Below are 21,255 nucleotides of genomic sequence, written 5' to 3' on the forward strand. Positions count from 1 at the left end.
TGGTATGGTATTGCATTTAGGAAATCATCGCTGTCTTTTGTTTTTCTTTTTCTGTTTGCATTTCATTTACCTGTGACCTCACTCCCTTACATCCATAGAAGCAACAACAGTGGTTCCATGCACTCAGCTCAACCCTCTTAAACCCACTGATGATGCACCTTGTTCGTTGCTTGATGGTTTGTTTCCTGCCCAATAGTGGTAAAAGAGAATTCACATACTGGGCAGCGTGGCTGCAATTGTTATTGTTCCTAAGCTGCTGCTTGTGACCAAACCATGTCTGTTTTCTCTCTGTCAATTATTATTCACTGGAATTGGGTTGGTGGTCAAAGTGAGTTTAGAGCAGCCAACAGGGTAGACAGAAAAGGTTAGGGAATCTCCTTCCTCATTTCTCAAACCTCTTTCTGAAGTGAAGGGTCAAATCTGTAAAGAAATTTGGAGCAGCCATGTTAAAAGGTACAGGGGGTTGCCAACCCTGCTTAGATATGGATATCTTTGCAGAGGATCCCTAGTCAGGCTTTACCAACAGCACAATCCAAACCATATCTACTCAGAAGTAAGTCCTGATGAGTTCTGTGGGGCTTAGTAAGTGTGTTTAGAATTGCAGCCTTCTGGGGCATCCATCTTTACTCCTGAGTTCTCCCATCTAACATCGCCACAACACTAGGCTCCTTTCTTCCTACAGGGGCCTTCTAGTGAGTGTCCTGGCCTGAGGGCACTTAAAGCCTTCTTGCCAGAAGCCAGTAGGCTAGATTAAATGTTCCCTACCCAGGCTCCATCTTTTAGCTAAGATTTCTATCTTAATTTCCAATTAGAGAAATGTTTTTGTTTGAAATGTGTGCTCCAAGCAACTGTGGTTGATGCTTAATGTATCATGCTTAATGACATCACTACAGCCTGCCCCTGTGACATCAGTACAGCCTGCCCCTATGACATCACTACAGCCCGACCCTGTAACATCACTATCACCTGCCCCATGACATCAGTAGGGCCCGATCCTGAAATCTCAGGGTTTTGGATGCTTCTGATCTGGCAACCCTATTCCAATATGTCTCTCCAAAGAGAGATATGGGTTGAAGGGGGTGTCCAGCCATGCTGTTTACTTGCAATGAATTGTATAAATCAGAGCCCTTTTTCCATAAAACATGTATGTTTTTATGTAAGAGACTTTGATGAATAAGAGGTATACAAATCCTATAAAATAAATCCAAAATTTGCAGATGTACAAAAAAGTTGCTCTATCTATATTTAAACAAAATAATTCTCATTTTGATTGCCAATCCTGCTACATTTTCATACTCCAATAGAATTTTTAAAAGCTTCCAGATTCAAGAGCATTAGCAAAATGTCATCTGCATAGAGATTTATGGTGTGGGACTTCCCATTAATTTTGACACCATGTATTCTTTCATTGTTACAGATTCTGTCCACCAATGATTCTATTGTGAATAAAATGGGATAAAGGGCATCCTTGTTTTTTTATCTCTGAAGGTTAAAAGGGGATTAGTCAAGAGCATTTGATCTGATTTGCCAAATTTCAAAAAAATTATGGTCTTCATTAAAAGGGCCATTCAAAACCATCCAACACGTTGAAGGCGTTTGAAGAGAGTATAGCAACTGGCTTATTGCAGGCTGTGCTATAATGCTCTGTCTTCAGAATGTGTCTAATTGAATTTGCTAATTTCCTGTCAGGCATAAATTCAGTTTTGTTTCTATATAATTGGTTATTAAAATTTTTAGTCTACTGGCTGTGATGGCTCCTAATATTTCAGTATCCTGATTAAGAACTGCAGCAGGATCTTATGAGTTCTTAGCACTGTGGTCCTTCTCTGGCTTTGAAATGGGCCACCAGCTGAGCTTGTCTCCATGAGTCCCTCCAAAAGAGAGTTGAAGAACTGTTTCAAATATGTTGTTGCTGTTTCTCTGAACAACTTGCAAAATTAACTCTTCAAGCCATCAATCCCCAGGGCCTTTCTTCTTTTGAAATTTATATTTCATTTTCTAGTATGGGTTGAGTATTTTTTATAATTTTTTATGTTTTTAAACTTGATTGTCAGTCTCCTAGATACTGCTCTGTATAAGGCAAGTAACAGGTGTAGCAATAACAATATATTTAGATGGCTTCTGTACTCATATGTCTTGAGAATTTGGCTTATTAGTGGCATATAGATTTTCATAAAACTATTTCTTTCCATTTTATTTATTTATTTATTATTTGATTTATATCCTGTCCTTCCTCCCAGCAGGAGCCCAGGCTGGCAAACAAAAGCACTAAAAACACTTCAAAAATCATAAAAACAGACTTTAAAATACATTAAAACCATCTTTAAAAACATTTTTTTAAAAAGCTTTGAAGACACCTTAAGAAAAAAGGTTAAAAACCTATTGTTTTTTTTAAAGGTTTAGAAACATATTAAAAAGCAATCCAACACAGGCGCTGACTGGGATAAGGTCTCAACTGAAAAGGCTTGTTGAAAGAGGAAGGTCTTCAGTAGGTGCCGAAAAGATAACAGAGATGGCGCCTGTCTCATATTTATTTGCATTTTTGTGACCTGAATAGCTGAGTTGTGCTACTCAATTTCTAGTTCAGTGCTATTGCTAATAAGCTTGAATTTTTATTTCCAAATTGATAATACTCTCTGCTTGTACATACCAATGTATTGTATTTCCCTACCTCCGCTGCTTGCAGTTCATCTATTTAACTGTAGACTAAAAACCGTTACATTGGTAACATATATGCAAATTCTTGTTTTATTATTATTATTATTATTATTATTATTATTATTGCTTTAACCTTCCTAATGTTCTTCACATCTGTACAGTGGATTACAATGATTAATGACGGGCAGGCCGCAATTTGACTGAACATGGCAGGAAAGATAAGGAGGTTATCGCGCATGCTACTAGACTGCCAGAACAATGACAAACTGTGTGGTAAGAATGGAGACCTACTTTTTCTGTCTTGGTGCACTGTACATCTGGGAAGCTCTCAGATGCTGAGCTAAGTTAATTAGCATTTTATAGAAAATATTTTCTGGCTTAGAGAGACAGTTCTATGAGCCTTCCTTAATCAAACTGACCTTACCAGATATATGATCCATCCGGGCTCTCCTTATGTACTAATGTTCTTATGTACTAGTCTGTGTTATTTCCTCCCCCAGCTGTTCTAAGCTAAGCCCAATATGCAGAACCAAATAACATGTTTAACTGCATTCCTGTTGTTTGGTTTTTAAATTCTTCCTAATCAATGCCCTTGGCAGACCAATAGCTACAATCAAGGAGGAGAAGTTAGCATGGGAAGAGTAGCAAGAGGAGTGGTCCCTCTCTCTGGTCCTTTTCATGTGCACCCAAGATGGTACACATGGCTATGGAAACCTTCCAGACAAGAGCGGTAGTACTACAGTATCCCACTAATTCTGTATCTTATGTGAAATCTTTAGAGTTTCAGTAAACCCAAAAATAATTCTGCTGCAGAACTGGTGGACTGGGGTCCTTGAAGGCTCCCACAAAATGGGGATATGGAATACATTTAATGATGTCCTTTCATTCATCAATTTTTAAAAGATTATAAACTGTTGAGCTTGAAATTATCTACAGGGATAGGTCTTCACAGCAAGTGAGGGTTTGGGGTGGGGCTGTTACATGTCCAAGGTCAGGGTGTTCACACATTATAATACTATAATCTGAGAACCCAGACTAATCTAGATTTGATAGATCATTTGGCCTATCAGTGTCCTTGCTAGAAATGCTGTTGTTGCAGATAGAGAGACCCATTTGAAGAACTACTTGTGATGATCCAGATGAGCCCTAGCTATTATAACTTTTTAAATCATTTGCTATTTCAATTGACAGTTGTACGAGAGAATCAGGCTGAAGTAATCATCGTACCAGTCCTCTTGATAGGTGTATTTGTCATTGTCTTAAGCGTCATCCTTTGGCTCCATTTCCGGAGCTTGAGGACAAAGCAGCAGATTTCTCCAGACTCCAAAGAAGAAGGTAAGGACAGCTGGTGAAGTTGCCAGATCCCCTGATGCTCAGGGTAAGAAACTTGCGGGGGGAGGGGGGAAATAGTCATAATGGCTATATGCTACCTCAGAATCAAATGTAGCATTCCTCTGAATCAGAGCTTGGAAAAGTTACTTTTTTGAACTACAACTCCCATCAGCCCCAGCCAGCACATGCTGGCTGGGGCTGATGGAAGTTGTAGTTCAAAAAAGTAACTTTTCCAAGCTCTGCTCTGAATAACAGTTGCTGGGAAACAATAGCGGGAGAAGGCTGCTGTCCTTAGGACCTGATTGTGGACTTCCCAGAGGGTTGGCCATTGTGTGACATGGAATGCTGGACTAGATATGCTTTCAGGTCTGATCTAGCAGAGATCTTACGATATTATAGTGGTGGTTCCTCGTAGATTAGGGAGTCAAGACCAATCAGATGGGATGGAGTCCAATTGAGTCTGGGAAAGGTGGATTAAAAATGATGACTTTCACATCTTTTTTAAAAATCAGATTTTAATATTTTTATCTGATTTTGCTTACTGTTGCAAATATTCCATTTTAGAAACCTTTATTTAAAAATAAAAATAAAAAATAACCTGCTTTAAAAGGAAATCTGAATTTAATATTTAAGGGATTTGTAATCTCCTAAAACTGAGTAAGTCACGTACTTTATTATTGTGGGCTTCCTAGTTGACTTAAGGACTAGCAAGTCATCACAGGCACAAGAATCCGGGCATCTCACCAGGACCATCCACAGATTCAATTTTTTTTAAAAAAAATATTTTGTTATACTCACATTTTATACTCCAACTGGCTGGGTTCTAGAAAAATGTGCATGCTTACTTAAATCCTGTACATGTTTACTCAAAAGTCGTCCCTTTTTGTTCAATGGGGCTTATTTCAAAATATGTCTGCATAGCACTACATCCTTAGCCTCTTTGCTTAGTATTTTGCATGTATACAGATTGCATCCAACAAAATTCTGTCTCTTGTCTCTAAGCAGACATAACTCAGCAGAGCTAAACACATACACTGTATAGACTGCTTGGACAAAGAATTTGGATTATGTTCTCAGGTTGTATAAAGACTGTATTTAGCTGCAAACCAACATGTTTAATTGTTATAGCAACCAGTTAATATACCTTATTGTTCAAGAACTGTATGGATTTCAGCATGGAAAGCTTTATATAAATTGGAGGTTTAAGTTGGTCTTCTCTTGGTTATTGATTTAAATCCATTTCCTTTCTTGTGGGGGCAGGACATAGAATGTGGTGCCTAGTGCCTCAGTGGTGGAACCTGGTGAGCATGGGGTCAAGCTAATAGCAAAAACTCTGAATCCAAGGAGAAAATGACCTATATCTTGGTTCTCTGTCTTCATCTTGAGATTTTACATCTTGCCCTGAAAACTTTCAGAAGGTGGCTAAAATCTTGAAATGTCAGGTCACACCCTAAGATCTGACTCCCCCATGCCACCTTGTCACCTAGAGACCTGTAGAAGGCACATGTTGCAATGCTCACTCTGCACAGCTTCCACAGCTGTCTTCCACCACAATGTTAATCCAGAGATGCTTCTGAAAATCACCAGTTAGGTATGTGTGGTAGTTCCATCACTGCATGCCATGCATGATTTTGTCCGATGGGCAGAAACCACATGTTTAAACAACATTTTTTCCATTGATAAACAGCTTGTGTTTTATATTGGCAGTTTGTGATACAAGGATGTATACTTTTTCGGCTCCTGTTTTAAGATATGTCTTGTCCCAGTGCAGAGGGTTAGCATACACGGCTGGTACTAAAATGTAAGCAAAGAGTCATTGTCAGTGTTTCCATCACAATTTTTCATTTTTGCTATCAGAAACGAAGAAAAACCAAGAAAAGAAGGTCAGCATATCAGAACATACCACCATCCAACTAAGTGAGACAACTGTGAATTGCTTACTAAGAACTGCAACCTTAACCTTGAAGGCGCTGGAGATACCAAGAGAGAAAATATCCCCTGAGTCCTTGAAGTTTATAAGAAATGGCAGCTTTGGGAGAATCTACAGAGCAGAACTGGGGACTAGCAGCCCTGGGAAAACTCAGCCAGTCATCTTGAAAGCCTTGAAAGGTAATATGAGTGCCATCCATCTTTATGCTTATACAGACCTGGAAAATTTAAGTATTAATTTATCTTCTGGCCTTTTTTTCTTGTGGAAGTTTTGTGCTGAACTGGCAAGACCTGTCCACTCTATACAAAGAGATGGCATTAGAGTTCTGACAGTGTAAGATCCACACTTTCTGTTCAGTCCTACATCTGAAATTGCATTGCAAAACTCTCTGGTGAGCTTAATATACTTGGCTAACCAGCTAAGGCCTTTTGTCTTACTGATACAAGGTTTTTTCTTTTCCAGCTAGGCTCAGAGAGAAGTACTAGAGTCTCTAAAGAGTTTTATCTTCACTTCTAACATGAAAGTGGTTTCCACTCTTTACGTGAGAGACCTACCTAGGGTGGTATGAATTTAAAAGTAAGAAGATGGGGCTAAAGATACCAGCCCTGCTCTGCTCAAAATACCGCAGAGATTTTAGACATTACCACCTCCTAAAACAACTCCATTCTGGCAGAACAGCAGGTGGTTCTGGGGCTGCCCTGAACCAGAGTAAGCCATCCTTCCTTCCTGTTCCAATGAGAATCCTTAAGAGAGTCATACCGCTTTTCTCATTTGTTTTCAATTTCTCTTTCAGACTCTGCCAGCTCCCATGAGATGAAAGATTTTATGGAAAGAATTAAGTTTTATCAGTTTCTTGGTGCTCATGAAAACATTATTAAGTTATTAGGTTGTTGTATACACCAGATGCCCCTTTACATGATTTTGGAGGATGCTTCCAATGGAAACCTTCTGAACTTCCTTTGGACCTGCCGCAAGGTAAGCTTAAGAAAGACAGTGCCTGGCTGGATCAGATTGACCTCTAGTATATTGTAATGTAATGATCTAATATCAGAGCATGGAAAAGTTACTTTTTTTGAACTACAACTCCCATCAGCCCCAGCCAGCATGGCTACTGGATTGGGCTGATGGGAGTTGTAGTTCAAAAAAGTAACTTTTCCAAGCTCTGTCTAATATAATGTAATGAATATAATATAATGATTAAACTGATCTCTAATATAATGTAACATGTTGGACTAAGTTACTCGGTGTTCCCTCCAATCCTATTATTTTATAGCTGTAAGAATGGATCTACAGAAAAAGACTATCAAAGAGATCAAACTGGTCGGATGAGCTAGCCTGGCAGATTTCCTGTTGCTGAGTGGCCTTTTGAATAACTAAGGAGATGGCCAAGTATAGGTGAACTGTTGTCATAGGAGCTAATGGTCACAGATTCTTCTGGAAGGGGACATGCCTTTCTTCTCCCTGGAGGTGATGTTACCAAGGTGCCCGTGTATGTGAAAGAGAACAATAGACTGACAGTCCTAGATCTGAGAGAAATAGAGAGAAACAGACACAGATCTGATTTGCTGGTGAGAATTGAGGAAACGTAGGGTAGAAACGTACTCACTGTTCTGCTGGTTCCAGTACATCTCCACCTCTCTCTTCTGAAAATATGGACACATGACGCTACTGAAACCTCACCCCTTTTTACTGTGAAACCTGGTGGGAGGTATTTTTTTTTAATTCAGCTTCAAAAAGAGTTTGCAACTGATTGGCAGATCAACCCTTTCCCCCTCCAGGTGTGGCCAATGGAAATGCTTTGCTGTGGGCAACTAGTGTGTTCACAGCCTTAATGGGAGAACGGGATCTGTTGGAGAGTTTGTGCTGTGAACTTTCTATCTTGTGCTTAGCCTCACTGTATGTGTAAATAAAACCTTATATTACAGAAATGCTTGTAACAAATAACCTGAACCCGAGGGGGGGGGGAGAGAAAAAAGGCAACCTGTCCTTCCCTCACTGATTCCTTCTTTAGTATACCACTTGTTGAAATGATGTGTTGCTTGTTCAGGCTTTACCTCCTTTGTCTTGTTAGATAGATTATGTGTGAGAGTGCTAGCCTCATGACTCTATAATGGCTACATGTATGGCTGCTTTATTTCCCAGTAGCAATAAACCTTAAGTTTCTTTATTCTTTCAACCACCAATCCCAACACTTTCTACCTTGGTTAGAGAAAGCGTGGCTTTCCTTCAAAGCTCCCTGAAAGAGGAGAAATGAATACAACAATAGAGGGAGGGATTAGTGAGAGTACTGGGCTTTAAGCCTCACCTCAGACCAAAGCTGGAGACCTTCTCCCTCTGCGTGCCTCACTCCCTCCAGCCACGTCTGTCAGGGAAGGGATGGGAGACACCACCTTTGCAACCACCACTGCTGTGCTCCTCTGTGTTGCCCAGCATATTGGATCCCCACCCCTTGCTATAGCTTTGGTGGTCTGTGACAACCAAACTCATCCATCCAGGAATCACCAGTCAGTCACATAGACGTGGTAGCAGAGAGCCTGGCAATATGCTTGGCTTCAGCCCCCTGCCCTCCAACTTAGTGCAGTAAAAATTGTGAGTGAAAATTGCATACCAACTTTAAAATAATTGGAAAAGGAATTCTTTGGGACAACAGTCAAACTAATGTTAAGAAACAACATCTTAAAACTTGCGGTCTCGACTCAAAATGGGATTTTTTCATCCTCAGTTTTCAAACTGCCCTTGTTGTGGGAAAATGAGGGTGATCACTCCAGGCATCGCAGACCACTCTCTGGTGTGGTCTTCAAATACTCCATGTCATTGCTCACGTCTCTTTCCAAGGTCTGAGAATGGGAGGGCCATGCTCCCAACGAAACAAGAAATGCTTGTTGACAGTGCAAAAATTCTTTTATTTTGCTTTCCTTCCTTAAATTTAATATTAAATTAGCTTGCTTTTGTTTTTACTTTCATACATTTCATGTTATATAATTTGTTTTATTCTCTATAACTTACATTTCATAATACCTTTAAGCTTTATATACTAATAAACTAATGGTTTTGTTTCAGTCAGTCTTGAGTCTGTCTGGTTATCAGTGGTTATTTATTTATTTATTTATATACCGCCCCATAGCTGAAGCCCTCTGGGTGGTTTACAGCAATTAAAAATGTTAAAAACAAATATACACATTTTAAAACACAAGAAACAATTTAAAAACACAATTTAAAAAAATTTAAGAACAATTTAAAAACACATGCTAAAATGTCTTGACCTGGCGCCGAAAAGATAACAGTGTTGGCACCAGGCGCACCTCATCATAAAAATCATTCCATAATTTAGGAGCCACCACTGAGAAAGCTCTCTCCCTTGTTGCCAGACTCCCAGCTTCCTGTGGAGGAGGCACCCGGAGGAGGGCCTTCAATGTTGAGCGTAGTGTACAGGTTGGTTCGTGTCGGGAGAGGCGTTCCATCAGGTATTGTGGTTCTAAGCCGTGTAAGGCTTTATAGATTAAAACCAGCACCTTGAATTGAGCTCGGAAACATATAGGCATCCAATGCAAGCGGGCCAGAATCGGTTTTATATGTTCGAACTGTCTGGTCCCTGTTACCAATCTGGGCACTGCATTTTGCACAAGCTGCAGCTTCCGAACTGTCTTCAAAGGCAGCCCATGTAGAGTGCATTGCAGTAATCTAACTTGGAGGTTACCAGAGCATGGACAACTGAAGCCAGTAGTATATAACAAAATCTGCTAGTGTAATAAAACATAAAATACCATAGAAACAATCATGCAAGTTTTACAGCTGTGCTATCTACTGAAGGACTGCTTTTGCCTCCACTAAGCAGATATAGTTCAAGTTAAATAGATATTACAAAGACACCATCTGTTTCCAGATGCCCTCCTAATCTGGTGTGGTTTTGGTGGAGAGACAGGGTTGCCTGTGTGGGGCCCTCTCTCTACTTTGCTGGATGTCCTCCTGGTCCATCCATGGTGCAAGGTCAGCCATCTTCCCTGCTGCTCTCTCAGGCCTGTCTGCTGGGGCACTCTGAGCACTTTCCCCCAGATGCCCCCTCACAGGAAGGAAACCACCGCTCCTTTCCAAAGGAAACTCAATCTTGTAGCATTGTCCCTGGAACGTCTCACCACTTGGGGAAGTGGGGAAAGCATATCACAACCATCTGTTTCTCTCATGCTAGGATGTAGTGACCATGGATGGATTGCCTCTTGATCTTACAGAGAGACAAGTGTATAAAATTGGACAACAGATTGCATCAGCTCTGGTAAGTTTATTACTTAAGCTTTCCTTCCCCACAAACCGCCTTCCTTCAGAGCATGGGAGTAACATCTACACTGGGTCATTTATTTGGCCCACATGAGATACAAAATATCTACTAAAGCATTCAGTACTTGAATCCCCACTTGATGACATAATGACATTAGGGGAGACAAGGCTGTAACTCAGCGACAGATCACATACTTGCATGCAAAAGTTTCAAGGTTCAATGCCTGGCATCTCCAGGTAGAGCTGAGAAAGTTTATGTAACCTTGAAGAGCCACTGCCAGCCAGTGGAGATTACTAAGTTAGATGGGCCATTGCTACAGTGCAGATTCCTAAATTCCTGACACAACTGGAAGAAAGTCTCTCTGCACTACAGCATTGCAAGAGATAAAAAGAAAGCAATTTCACATCTATAACTAGGAAAAGACTAAATCCTCACCCCACCCCACCCAATTATTGATCTTCTGTAGTAAAACCTAATTTTATTGTGGAACTGCAGTATAGAATGGCAGATATGTGGTGAATACATATAGGCCTTGCAACATTTAGATGTGAGTGATGAGCCATTTTTTATGGTGAGACAGGTGCAGGTGCTCTAAGTATAGCAGTTGATGACACACCATTTCTAAATTTTGCAGGATTTTCTCCAGGAAAAGAAACTGTTTCATGGTGATGTGGCAGCCAGGAATATCCTAATTGGTCATGAATTCACTGTGAAGCTCTGCAGATTGGGACTGGCCTACAGAAGCCATACTTGTGGTCTCAGCTCCATCACACATACTGTTCCACTCAAGTGGCAGGCTCCAGAGCGACTGCTGAAGAAACCACCCAACATCAAATCAGACATGTACGGTTCCATTCAGATATCTCTAGGCTTGTTGGTCAAAGGTCTACTGGAGTATGCATACTTATTTTTCAGTAGATGTAGGGACATTTCTAGCTGATAATTCTACTGCTTCAGCCAAACTATTATTAATTTGGTCAGTTCTTTGAGCTGCAGTTGCTACAGATAAACACAGCTACTCCTCTGGAGACTAAAGGCTGTAACTGAAAAGAATCAATTGGTTTATTGATACACAATGCTTCATTCAGAGAATAATAATATAATGAAATTCAAAGAAAGACATTGCAACATAAAGGAAAATGCAGTACAGTTATACAGCAATACAATCCTTAGAAAAGAATATGGATTGAGAATGGCATAAGAATAATATTATAATTGCACTGACAAAGCAGTCAATCAGAGTAATTTGAATAAGAACCCTAAACCTGCGATTTCCTACCTTGAGTGAAGATTTGCCTTCTTTCTAACTTTCTTCTGCCCACTTAGTTTTTAAACAGAATTTTAAAGTTTTCTAGTATTTTGAAATAAAATTCAGTTACCCAACAAGTGGATCAGGATCCAGCTGAGTGAGAGTACGTAAAGAGGGGAAGCTGTGTGAAGAGTGATGAATAAAGATATGAATGAGTGAGTACATGAGGAGTGGATGATTGAGATTCTGAATGTCCTTTTATGTTGATCAACTACTGGAACAGATTTTTCCATCAATTTGATCGCTTATGTAGGTGAATCTTAACACAAGTCACTTTGACATATTCCAGCAAAACAATTCAGTAATGTTATAATCGCATATCCTCTGGGATTCTGTTGCGACTGTCTTTAGAATTTTATTAGGTATGGTATTTTAATTAACCTTATCATCAAGTTCTTATCACTCAAGATGCCAAGGTCTCATGTTGACTGTCACTGTAGTTTGGCAATAGTTCCCAGCAGCTTGCATAGACTAGAACTGCCCCCTTTTTGTTATTAATTATGGCCTATCAAATCTGCTCTGATGTTTGTTGAAGTTGGTGGTTCCTTGGGCCTGGTACTTTTTTTCCTGTAGCTCTCAGTGGAAGTTATGAAAACCTGCTTATGTGAAAGCCCTTTTTAAACTTTGTTTCTTTTGTTGCAGATGGTCCTTTGGAATCTTACTATATGAGATGATCACATTAGGTAAGAAGAAGAAGGGAATCCTAAGAGGAGGATGCAATCCTAAGCATGTTTACTTCTTAATAAACATCCTTAGGATTGTGCTTCATAATTAACTGAGGGAATGTGAGGGCAAAACTCAGTAAGAGTGGGGGATCTGTGGTCAGATTGTGCCGCCCGGGCTCCTACTGGGAGAAAGGGCGGAATATAAAACTAATAAATAAATAAATTTGTGTACTTAGTTATGTGTCAGAATGCACTTTAGAGTGACAAAAAGATATGGAGGATAGAATTAAACACCCACACATGCAACTTCACTTTCCTGATCTGATTTGTGTTCCCCCATTCCTGCTTTTAACAAACACACACATACATACACAAAGAGACCCAATCTAGTGTGTCATCTAGATTATCCCTAGCAGGTAAGAATCCGGGGAAGATGAGATTGAACCAGATGGTATTTGGTTCCTTCCACATGCAATGACAGAGCCTATTCAGTGCTGCTACCCTTGCTTCGTGCCACAGTCATTTAAAGCCATGGCACAGAGTGGTAAACGGCGGTAACGCAGCCGAAGCTCTGCTCACGGCCGGAGTTCGATTCCAACGGAAGGAGGAAGTTGAATCGCCTGTAAAAGGGGTCGAGGTCCACTCAGACTTCCATCCATCCGTGGTCGGCAAAATGAGTACCCGGCATATGCTGTGGGGTAAAGAAAGGCCGGGGACGGAACTGGCAATCCCACCCCATATATACGGTCTGCCTAGTAAACGTCGCAAGACGTCACCCTAAGAGTCGGAAACGACTCGCACTACAAGTGCGAGGACACCTTTACCTTTATCTTTTCTGTCAATCAAACACCATTTGAGGGAGTGGCACTGGAGCGATCTTATGGAAAGAAAGCAGATCTGCCATGGTGACACATTCCTTAGTTACGTCACATTTGGATTATTGCAATTTGCACTATGGAAACTATAACTGGTTCAGAATATAGTAGCCCCATTAGGCTGCATACTGGAATCACACGAGTCCCTTGTGGAAACAGTTGTGCTGGCTTCCAATTTGTTTCAAGGCACAATGTGATGACCTTTAAAGCCCTGTATGGTTTAAGACTAGGATATCTGAAGGACTGCTCTTTCCTGTACAAGCCTGCCCATGTATTGACATTATCTTCAGAGGCCCTTTTGTGTGTCCCAACTTCCCCAGAAATAAGCATAGTTGGGACCAAGGAGAAGGTCTTTTTGGTGGCTGTGGAACTTCCTTCTAAAGAAGCCTGCCTCACCTCCTAATGCCTTTTTGTAGGTTGGTAAAAACCTTCCTTTTAATTAAGGCATTTTGCTGTAAACTGCTGTTTTATAGAATTAGTTTTAACTGTCTCTGATTTTTGAATATTTTCTGTTGCTGCTGTACTCTGTTATTTTCTGCTGAAGTAGGAGTATGTTGTAATGGAATATTTTAAATAGTTAATTTATGTTTTTTCTTTGTTGTTAGCTGCCTTGAGCTTTTTGGAAGAAAGGTGGGACATAAATGTTTTTAATAAATCAACATAAAATCTCTAATGGGTTTTCATTTTATTTTTCCACCCAGGAGCTCCACCATTTCCAGAGGTTCCTCCACCTGATATCTTGCAACACCTTCAGAGACGGCACGTTATGAAGAGGCCTTCCAGCTGTCAGCCAGCCATGTAAGAATGTTTCTCATCCCATCTGATACGTAGACTGTGCAATTTATTCTCAATGCTACTTCGTTTCCTAAAGAAAATACCTTCCACAGATCGTTCTATGTCTTTCCCGCTGTTTGCTAGAAGCACCTTCCTTCACAGCTGAACCCTTACCTCTGGTCTGGGCTCTCCAACGTTTGCAAAATAAAAATCAGTACATGGCTCACATTGACCTAATCCAGGTTCAGACAAGAGGGAGACTTTGTAATTTTACTGGGCGAATATGTGGCCTAGCGTCTGTTTGATGGTGGTGGTTGCTTTTTCATCAGGAGCAAATTTAAAGACAGACCTGCACATGCTGTATGAAGAAGCAGCTACTGAAGCCAATAAGGGTTACTTTGGCTTGCAGCTTCCTGGCAGTAGGAAGGGTAGGAAGGGTAGGAAATGTAGCAATTGAATAATGCAGGAAGCTCACTTGTGTCATTCTTGTTCTCAGCAGGCCAGGGCCAATGGCACCTGCAGGGATTACTAAATGCTGCTGGATGGTACTGCAGCAGCACCACCCACCAGTCCACACTGGTGATCCCAGCAGTCACTTCAGCCACCGGTTGCCTGAACTGTGAGGTAAAGAAAAAGTAAGAAGCTGGAAGCCAGAGCAGCTGCTATATTGGGAGGTTCCTGCAGGTGCAAAATGCTGGCAAAACAATGGGACTGCGGAGCCCCGAGGCCAAGACACTCTCCCAGGCATAACCCCATAGCCACAGCCCACACTTACTGGATTGGATGTTTGCAGATGAGGCAGTTAGCCCAGAAAAGCTTTGCTTGTTTCACTCACTTTTTACCCCCATTGTTTTTTGAGCCTGCAGAAAATCTAACTTTTGAGGGGATTGGAACAGTAAAACTAGGAACGGAACAGTAAAACAATTTTCACAAGTGTGAACAAGAAAAAGCAGAATTGAGGCTCCTGATAGGAGGGGTCATCTATCGATGATGTGGTTAGTGATGCCCTGCCACTTCCTGTTTGCAGTGCCACTCTGTCTGCTTTGCAATGTCCCTTCTCCTGAGTCTGCTAACTTGGAGGTGCAGATGAGAACTCTTTCATCAATGTTCTGTATTTTACAATTCCCCCGTTTCTAATGCAGGAGAGTGCGAATTTTTAAAAAAGGAGGAGGAAGTTATGGGATATCTGATCTCCCTCCTTGCCACCCCTTCCCAGGACAAGCCTATAGGTGATCTCCTGGTTCCATTATGAACAGAAGGAATCCAACAGTGTTTTACATGTGATTAAATTAGGAGGATTGGTTTTCTCAGCTCCATATGTTAGGAAACAGCCCAAGCCTATGAATGTTCACTTGGAAGTAAATCCCACTGTTACATGGGAGTAAGCCCAATAAATGTAGTGGGACTTCCTGCGATAGGGTTGGGCTGTAAAAGCAGATGAGGCCACTATTGTAGCTGCCTTCCTCCCTATCTCTCCCCAGCCTCTCCAATTAGCTCATAAACTGAATCATCAAGATTTTCCCATTCTTCTTTGGAGCATCAGGCAGGGCAAAGACAAAATCCTATTTTGACTGCCCAGAGGCTCTGGAGAAGAATGGTGAGACCCCAACTATCCTGTCTTGCCTAAGAGCTCTTTAGAGAGGCTGAGGGGAGAACTAAGGCTTATGTATCATGCAAGATAATGTCAGCTGGAGGTCTTTCCAAAATATTTGGATGTGTTGGTGAATTCTGAACAGAATGGAAAGAAAAATCACTCCCAGGTGCAACTCTTGTTGCGCATAAGGCTGCTGTCTCCTCTTGACTGTTGGCTGCAGAACTGCAACAGACTGTACACATCATCATAAACTTGCCTCAGTTGTTTTCCATCCACATCAGTGGACAGGTCATGACTGGAAGTGTCCAGAATGAAAAGAGTTTGTTCCTCTCAACCAGCCTTTCCCAACCAGTGTGCCTCCAGATGTTGTTGGACCACAACTCCCATCTTTCCTGACCATTGGCAATGCTGGCTGAGGCTGATGGGAGTTGTGGTCCAACAACATCTGGAGGCACACTGGTTGGGAAAGGCTGCTCCCAACAATCTCTTTGCCCCTCCCACATTATTTGTGTGTGTTGAGCATGTGGGTAGGTGTTTATAGACTAGCACATGCTTCTTTTTTCTAAAAAATCCATTTCAAAACCTCGAAATTCTGGTTGGCCATGGGCAATCCTCCCAACCCTTTTCCAACTGTAATCATATTGACCATAGAAAAATGCTAAAGTAAGACTTCTAACTTTTGCATGGCAGTTAGAAGAGGAAGGTATAGGAAGGATACCTATTAAAGAACAGAGGAAGTAAAGAGAGACTTTGTAACACAGCTTCAGTATTTGCCAAACTTAGCTGCAGTATGAGGGGAAGTGCTGCCCTTTCCACATGATGCTGCCTTTCTTCTTGTTCTTTTTCAAATATTAAAACTAAGACACTTCAGCATTCTGCAAGTCCTGCCTTTAAAAAAAGTTCCAGTTTTCTGCAAAAGAAGGTAAGTTTTCCACTAATACTTACATACTTAATTTGCATTACACAATTGAGAAACACAGCCTTTGTATTCCATAAAATGGCACATGTAAAATGTACCTGGCAGGTACATCATATTAAAGGTCGGGACCATATATTATGGTGGCTTGTTATAAAGAAATACCACAATTCTGGAATAAAAAAAAAAAGCTGTAGGAACCTGTCCACATTCATGATTTTGAGCAAAGAGCTCTTCAGAACATTATTTGTACCAATAAAAGCAAAAGCACATCTGGCTACAATGGTGTTAGAGCAGGGTTTTTTGGACCAGTGGGCACATTCTGAATTTTGAGGAAAGGCTGTGGGTGCTGGTTACAACATGGCTCCCGTGGGAGTGTGGCATAACAAAATGGCTGCTGTGGGGGCATGGCATAACATAACACAAAAGTTGAAATAATACAGTCATTGCTGATCCTCCCCCCCCCCAACAACATGAGGTGTTGCTGTGGCAAGTCACCTATATTGTGCTGGTTCTGACTGTGGAGATTACACAATAATTTTATGTGTTAACTGGGCCATAGATTGAGAGATGGTCGAAAGTTGGCAATCTGAATGGATCTTACCTCAGGGCCAAATTAGATGAGACAGCTGAAAATCTTATTTTTAAAATGGCAAATACCTTGTTGTACCTTCAGAGGTACAACAAGCCTTTTGGGTAGAGATATTTCCCAGTCTGCATGTGTATTAGAATTGTTTTTAGATGTTTTAATTGTTTTATTGCTTGTACGTTTGATCAGTTTCTGCTTTAAATGCAAGCTGAATATGTTGCATTGTGATCAAGGGTAATTGCATTGTGTTTTTTCTTTTTAAGCAATACATTTTTAAAAAATCTGAACTGAATCATATTTCTCCCCCATCCCTATGAGAGACCCTGAGCTGGTCCCTACCTTCAAAATAAAAGTGGCTAGTTTAAGCGCCCTTTTAAAAAGAAGTGTGAATCATGTAACATGTTGTTTGGTCCTGAAGTCTGCATTCTGTTTCTTTGCCTTATTTACTTCTCAAAGGAAGCAAAGAAAAGGCTTCCTGAAAACTAATTACGTAAGGCAAAACAGCAGTAAATGTGAGGCAAAAACAATTATCCAGAGCACTTTATACATAGTTACCTGCTTGCGAGTCCCCCTGTACCCTGTACTCTTAGCCTATATTTGATTATGAATGGGTCACCATTTGTTGCCAAAGCTTTCCTGAGGAGCCACGTGACACATTGTGTGTGTTATGTGCCTTCGATTACGACTTATGGCAACCCTATGAATCAGCGACCTCCAATAGCGTCTGTTGTAAACCACCCCATTCAGATCTTATAAGTTCAGATCCTTGGTTTCCTTTATGGAATCGGTCCATCTCTTGTTTGGTCTTCTTCTTTTTCTACTCCTTTCTGTTTTTCTCAGCATTATTGTCTTTTCTAGTGAATCATGTCTTCTCATTATGTGTCCAAAGTATGATAACCTCAGTTTCATCATTTTAGCTTCTAGTGATAGTTCTGGTTTAATTTATTCTAGTTATTTGTCTTTTCCGCAGTCCATGGTATCTGCAAAGTTCTCCAACACCACATTTCAAATGAGTTGATTTTTCTCTTATCTGCCTTTTTCACTGTCCAACTTTCACATCCATCCATAGAGACTGGAATACCATGGTCTGAGTGATCCTGACTTTGGTGTTTAGTGATACATCTTTGCATTATACAGAATGAACTCTAGAAGAATTCTGGACTCTCCCTGCATAAAGTATGAAGTGGATTCTAGTCGATAAAAGCTTATCCTATAATACATTTGTTAGTCTGGAGGGACACAATTGGACACAATCCAGGGAGTTTATGTGGGGAGCATTCAAAAATGCTGTCGTCCGCCTACAATACAAAATGGTCCAGACCAAAATAGTTCACCCTGCCACCTTATTCTGCAAGATGCGTAAAGTGGCTACCACTGGTCAAATCTGTGAGATTAACCTGTGCCCTTTTTTTGATAGGTATAGCATTATGAAGGCATGCTGGTACTGGACTCCAACAGACCGTTTGTCTCCCACCGAGCTGATCTTAAGGCTGCAAACAGCAATCAAGACTAGCAATGACCAGGCGGTTCTGCAAGTTCCTGAGCTGGTGGTGCCAGAACTGTATGCTGCTGTAGCTGGAATTGACTTGGGAGAGCTCCCCATTGACTACACAGTGTTCTAAAAGGTGCCTTTTCATAATGTACAGAAAGCAGGCCTGACTTTGAGAATATGAGGAGCAGAGATCAGAGGAATGGCGGTTTCTTAGAGTAATCAGAGATGAGGCTGGATATTAGGGATCCTTTCTTAGTTACCGTAATAGGACAAGTGTACACCATGATCATGTGCATATTTTCTTGGAAGTTTGCCCTACTGAATTCCATTTGGCTCCATTACAAGTGTTCACAGAACTGCAATATTAGTAGTAGTTAGTTACCCTTGCCACATTCTTCTCCCCTCCTTCTGATGTCTTCCCAACCTATCAAGAATTAGAGTGTAAGTTCCCCAGGGCAAAGACCTGTCTTTTTTGCTGACATTCCTCTGTAAAGTGCCACTTACATTGATACTGCTGTTTCAACAACAGTTGCACTACAATATTATGTTGCCTTAGGAGTTTAAAGGGGAAAAAAAAATTTTTTTGTCCAGGAAAGCATGTGGTAGTAGTCTCAACTAGCTGCAGCAGGTGTGACCATCCAGATGTTGCTGAATTATAACTCCCATCACTGGCCATACTTGCTGGAGTGATGGGAGTTGTAGTCCAGCAACGTCTGGAAGGCCAAAAGTTCTCCATCCATGAGCTAGAGCCTTATGGCTACTAGAAAGTACTTAATGATAGCCTAGATAAACACTACGATCTTTTTTGGAGTAATTACTATATTTTGGATTGAAGGATGCTGTAATTAATTCAGAATCATTAAAATGTCTGATGATGATACAGCTCTTGTCTTGTACACTTGCATTTATTTCTAAGTTAACACTTCACAGTCACCCTTTTGCATTTTGTTCTGTTGCTGTCTACACAGCTCTTTGCAACAGCAGCAAAGCCTTTTTGATACCGCCAAATCTTAAAAACTGTTGTCTGCATCCACCCACTTTAAGCACTGTGGAGTGGAGACCAGCTGAGATACAGGAGCCACCTCTGTAAGGATCTCTCTGCCCTGCCCCAATAAACTACATTCCCCAGGGGCTGGCTGGTCATGTCCTAAGCACACAGCCCAAGCACATTCAATTTAGCAGAAAGGGATGAAATATCCCCTTTTGTTTGTTAATAAGACCTTTTATTTTCACTTGCATGTGTGAAGCTATGTTAATCAAAGATCTTCCTGCATGTTTGATAGGAAAAGCCTATGAAGGGCATACTGTATTTGATTGGTGACTTTGGCTTCTCTCTTGTTAATCTGCTTCCCTCTCGTCCTAGGAAGATAAATGGGGCTCATCTATGTCGGCCTGTCCCAACCTCGTGTCCTTCAAACGCTGGTGATGTGTAGAAAAGCGAGGGCTTCGCCACTGGAGATAGGCACAATTTTAATATTTTCTACTTTATTAGATAGAACTGAAGAACATAAAGAAAAAAAAGGAGGTTGTTTAAAAAGCGCTTGAAAAGAAGGTGTGTGTGTGAGAAAGAGAGCAAGAGAGAGAGAGAGCGCTTTCTCATACAGAGATCCACCCAGTGTGGGTGCCAACACAAAATGGTTGCTACAGAAAGCAAAAAAATAAAGTGGTGCCAAGATTCCATTCTGGCGGAGAGTACTGTCACAAAAAAAGCACTGGCTGCACCAATTCAAATTTCTCTGGAAAAATAACCTGAGAGTGAGCCCCCATGTTCAGTAGCAGTATACCTCAGACTGCAAGTGAAGGGGTGGTAAAAGAGAGAATGTGCTGAACGGAGATACAACGCATTCAAATATCTGTTCTGTGCAAAATTATCAGAGTAAGCCTCCATGTTTGCGGCAGTATAACTCGGATTGCAAGTAATGACAGAGAAGTGGGGGAGTTTGGATTATAAGAGAGTTGAGGGTGGGAAAAAAGTGCAAAATGAATTTATATGACAATAAGCCTAAGCTAGAAAACACCTCCCAGAAGGGTTAGCCATTCTGAATTATCTAGCTGAATCTAGGTATCTGGTTCAGCAAGGTATTTAACAAATTAATAAGCACATGTGAATGAGGATGGAGAGAATAAGGACAAGGACATAAGAAGGCTTCCTTTAAAAATGCAGTTAAAGTTCTATGCTATCCACCCTTTTTAAAAAACCTTGAAGTATGGGCTCACCAGCATGATGGTGGAGCTCGACAGTGCCACCTGCTGGGCAGTTTCCTTACATCAACTTTTGGGGGGGCTTTTTTCAGAAGCTCACAAGAGGTTTTTTATGTCAAAATATTTTCTGAGAATTTTCAACTCAGCTTTTAATGGATTTCTTAAGGTGTATACCTAGCAAACTCAATCTCCATGTGGAAATTGTTCACAAACATACACAGATGTGCCTGGGGAAGTCCCCTAGAGCAGCCTTTCCCAACCAGTGTGAACATAAGAACATAAGAAGAGCCTGCTGGATCAGGCCAGTGGCCCATCTAGTCCAGCATCCTGTTCTCACAGTGGCCTACCAGGTGCCTGGGGGAAGCCCGCAAGCAGGACCCGAGTGCAAGAACACTCTCCCCTCCTGAGGCTTCCGGCAACTGGTTTTCAGAAGCATGCTGCCTCTGACTAGGGTGGCACAGCACAGCCATCATGGCTAGTAGCCATTGATAGCCCTGTCCTCCATGAATTTGTCTAATCTTCTTTTAAAGCCATCCAAGCTGGTGGCCATTACTGCATCTTGTGGGAGCAAATTCCATAGTTTAACTATGCGCTGAGTAAAGAAGTACTTCCTTTTGTCTGTCCTGAATCTTCCAACATTCAGCTT

At 41.1% G+C, this 21,255-nt stretch overlaps 1 protein-coding gene across 5 annotated transcripts in view; it reads left to right on the forward strand.

Annotated features, from left to right (window-relative positions):
- Positions 1-20,946, forward strand: part of STYK1 (serine/threonine/tyrosine kinase 1) — a 38,312-nt gene extending 17,366 nt beyond the window's left edge. For 4 of the 5 annotated variants that reach the window (XM_061627155.1, XM_061627251.1, XM_061627339.1 and 1 more), the window contains 9 exons: positions 2,820-2,931; positions 3,850-3,993; positions 5,848-6,099; positions 6,714-6,895; positions 10,107-10,190; positions 10,828-11,036; positions 12,145-12,185; positions 13,744-13,840; positions 18,333-19,289. In XM_061627155.1, the coding sequence (XP_061483139.1) occupies positions 2,865-2,931; positions 3,850-3,993; positions 5,848-6,099; positions 6,714-6,895; positions 10,107-10,190; positions 10,828-11,036; positions 12,145-12,185; positions 13,744-13,840; positions 18,333-18,537 (1,281 nt within the window). In that variant the 5' untranslated portion in view covers positions 2,820-2,864 and the 3' untranslated portion in view covers positions 18,538-19,289. Of the gene's footprint in view, positions 1-2,819; positions 2,932-3,849; positions 3,994-5,847; positions 6,100-6,713; positions 6,896-10,106; positions 10,191-10,827; positions 11,037-12,144; positions 12,186-13,743; positions 13,841-18,332; positions 19,290-19,770 lie in introns of those variants that run through there. The other variant, XM_061627519.1, reaches the window with a different exon arrangement.
- The last annotated feature ends 309 nt before the right edge of the window (positions 20,947-21,255 follow it).

The sequence above is a fragment of the Rhineura floridana genome, chromosome 1, assembly GCF_030035675.1.
Source record: "Rhineura floridana isolate rRhiFlo1 chromosome 1, rRhiFlo1.hap2, whole genome shotgun sequence".
In the NCBI taxonomy this organism is placed as follows: domain Eukaryota; kingdom Metazoa; phylum Chordata; class Lepidosauria; order Squamata; family Rhineuridae; genus Rhineura; species Rhineura floridana.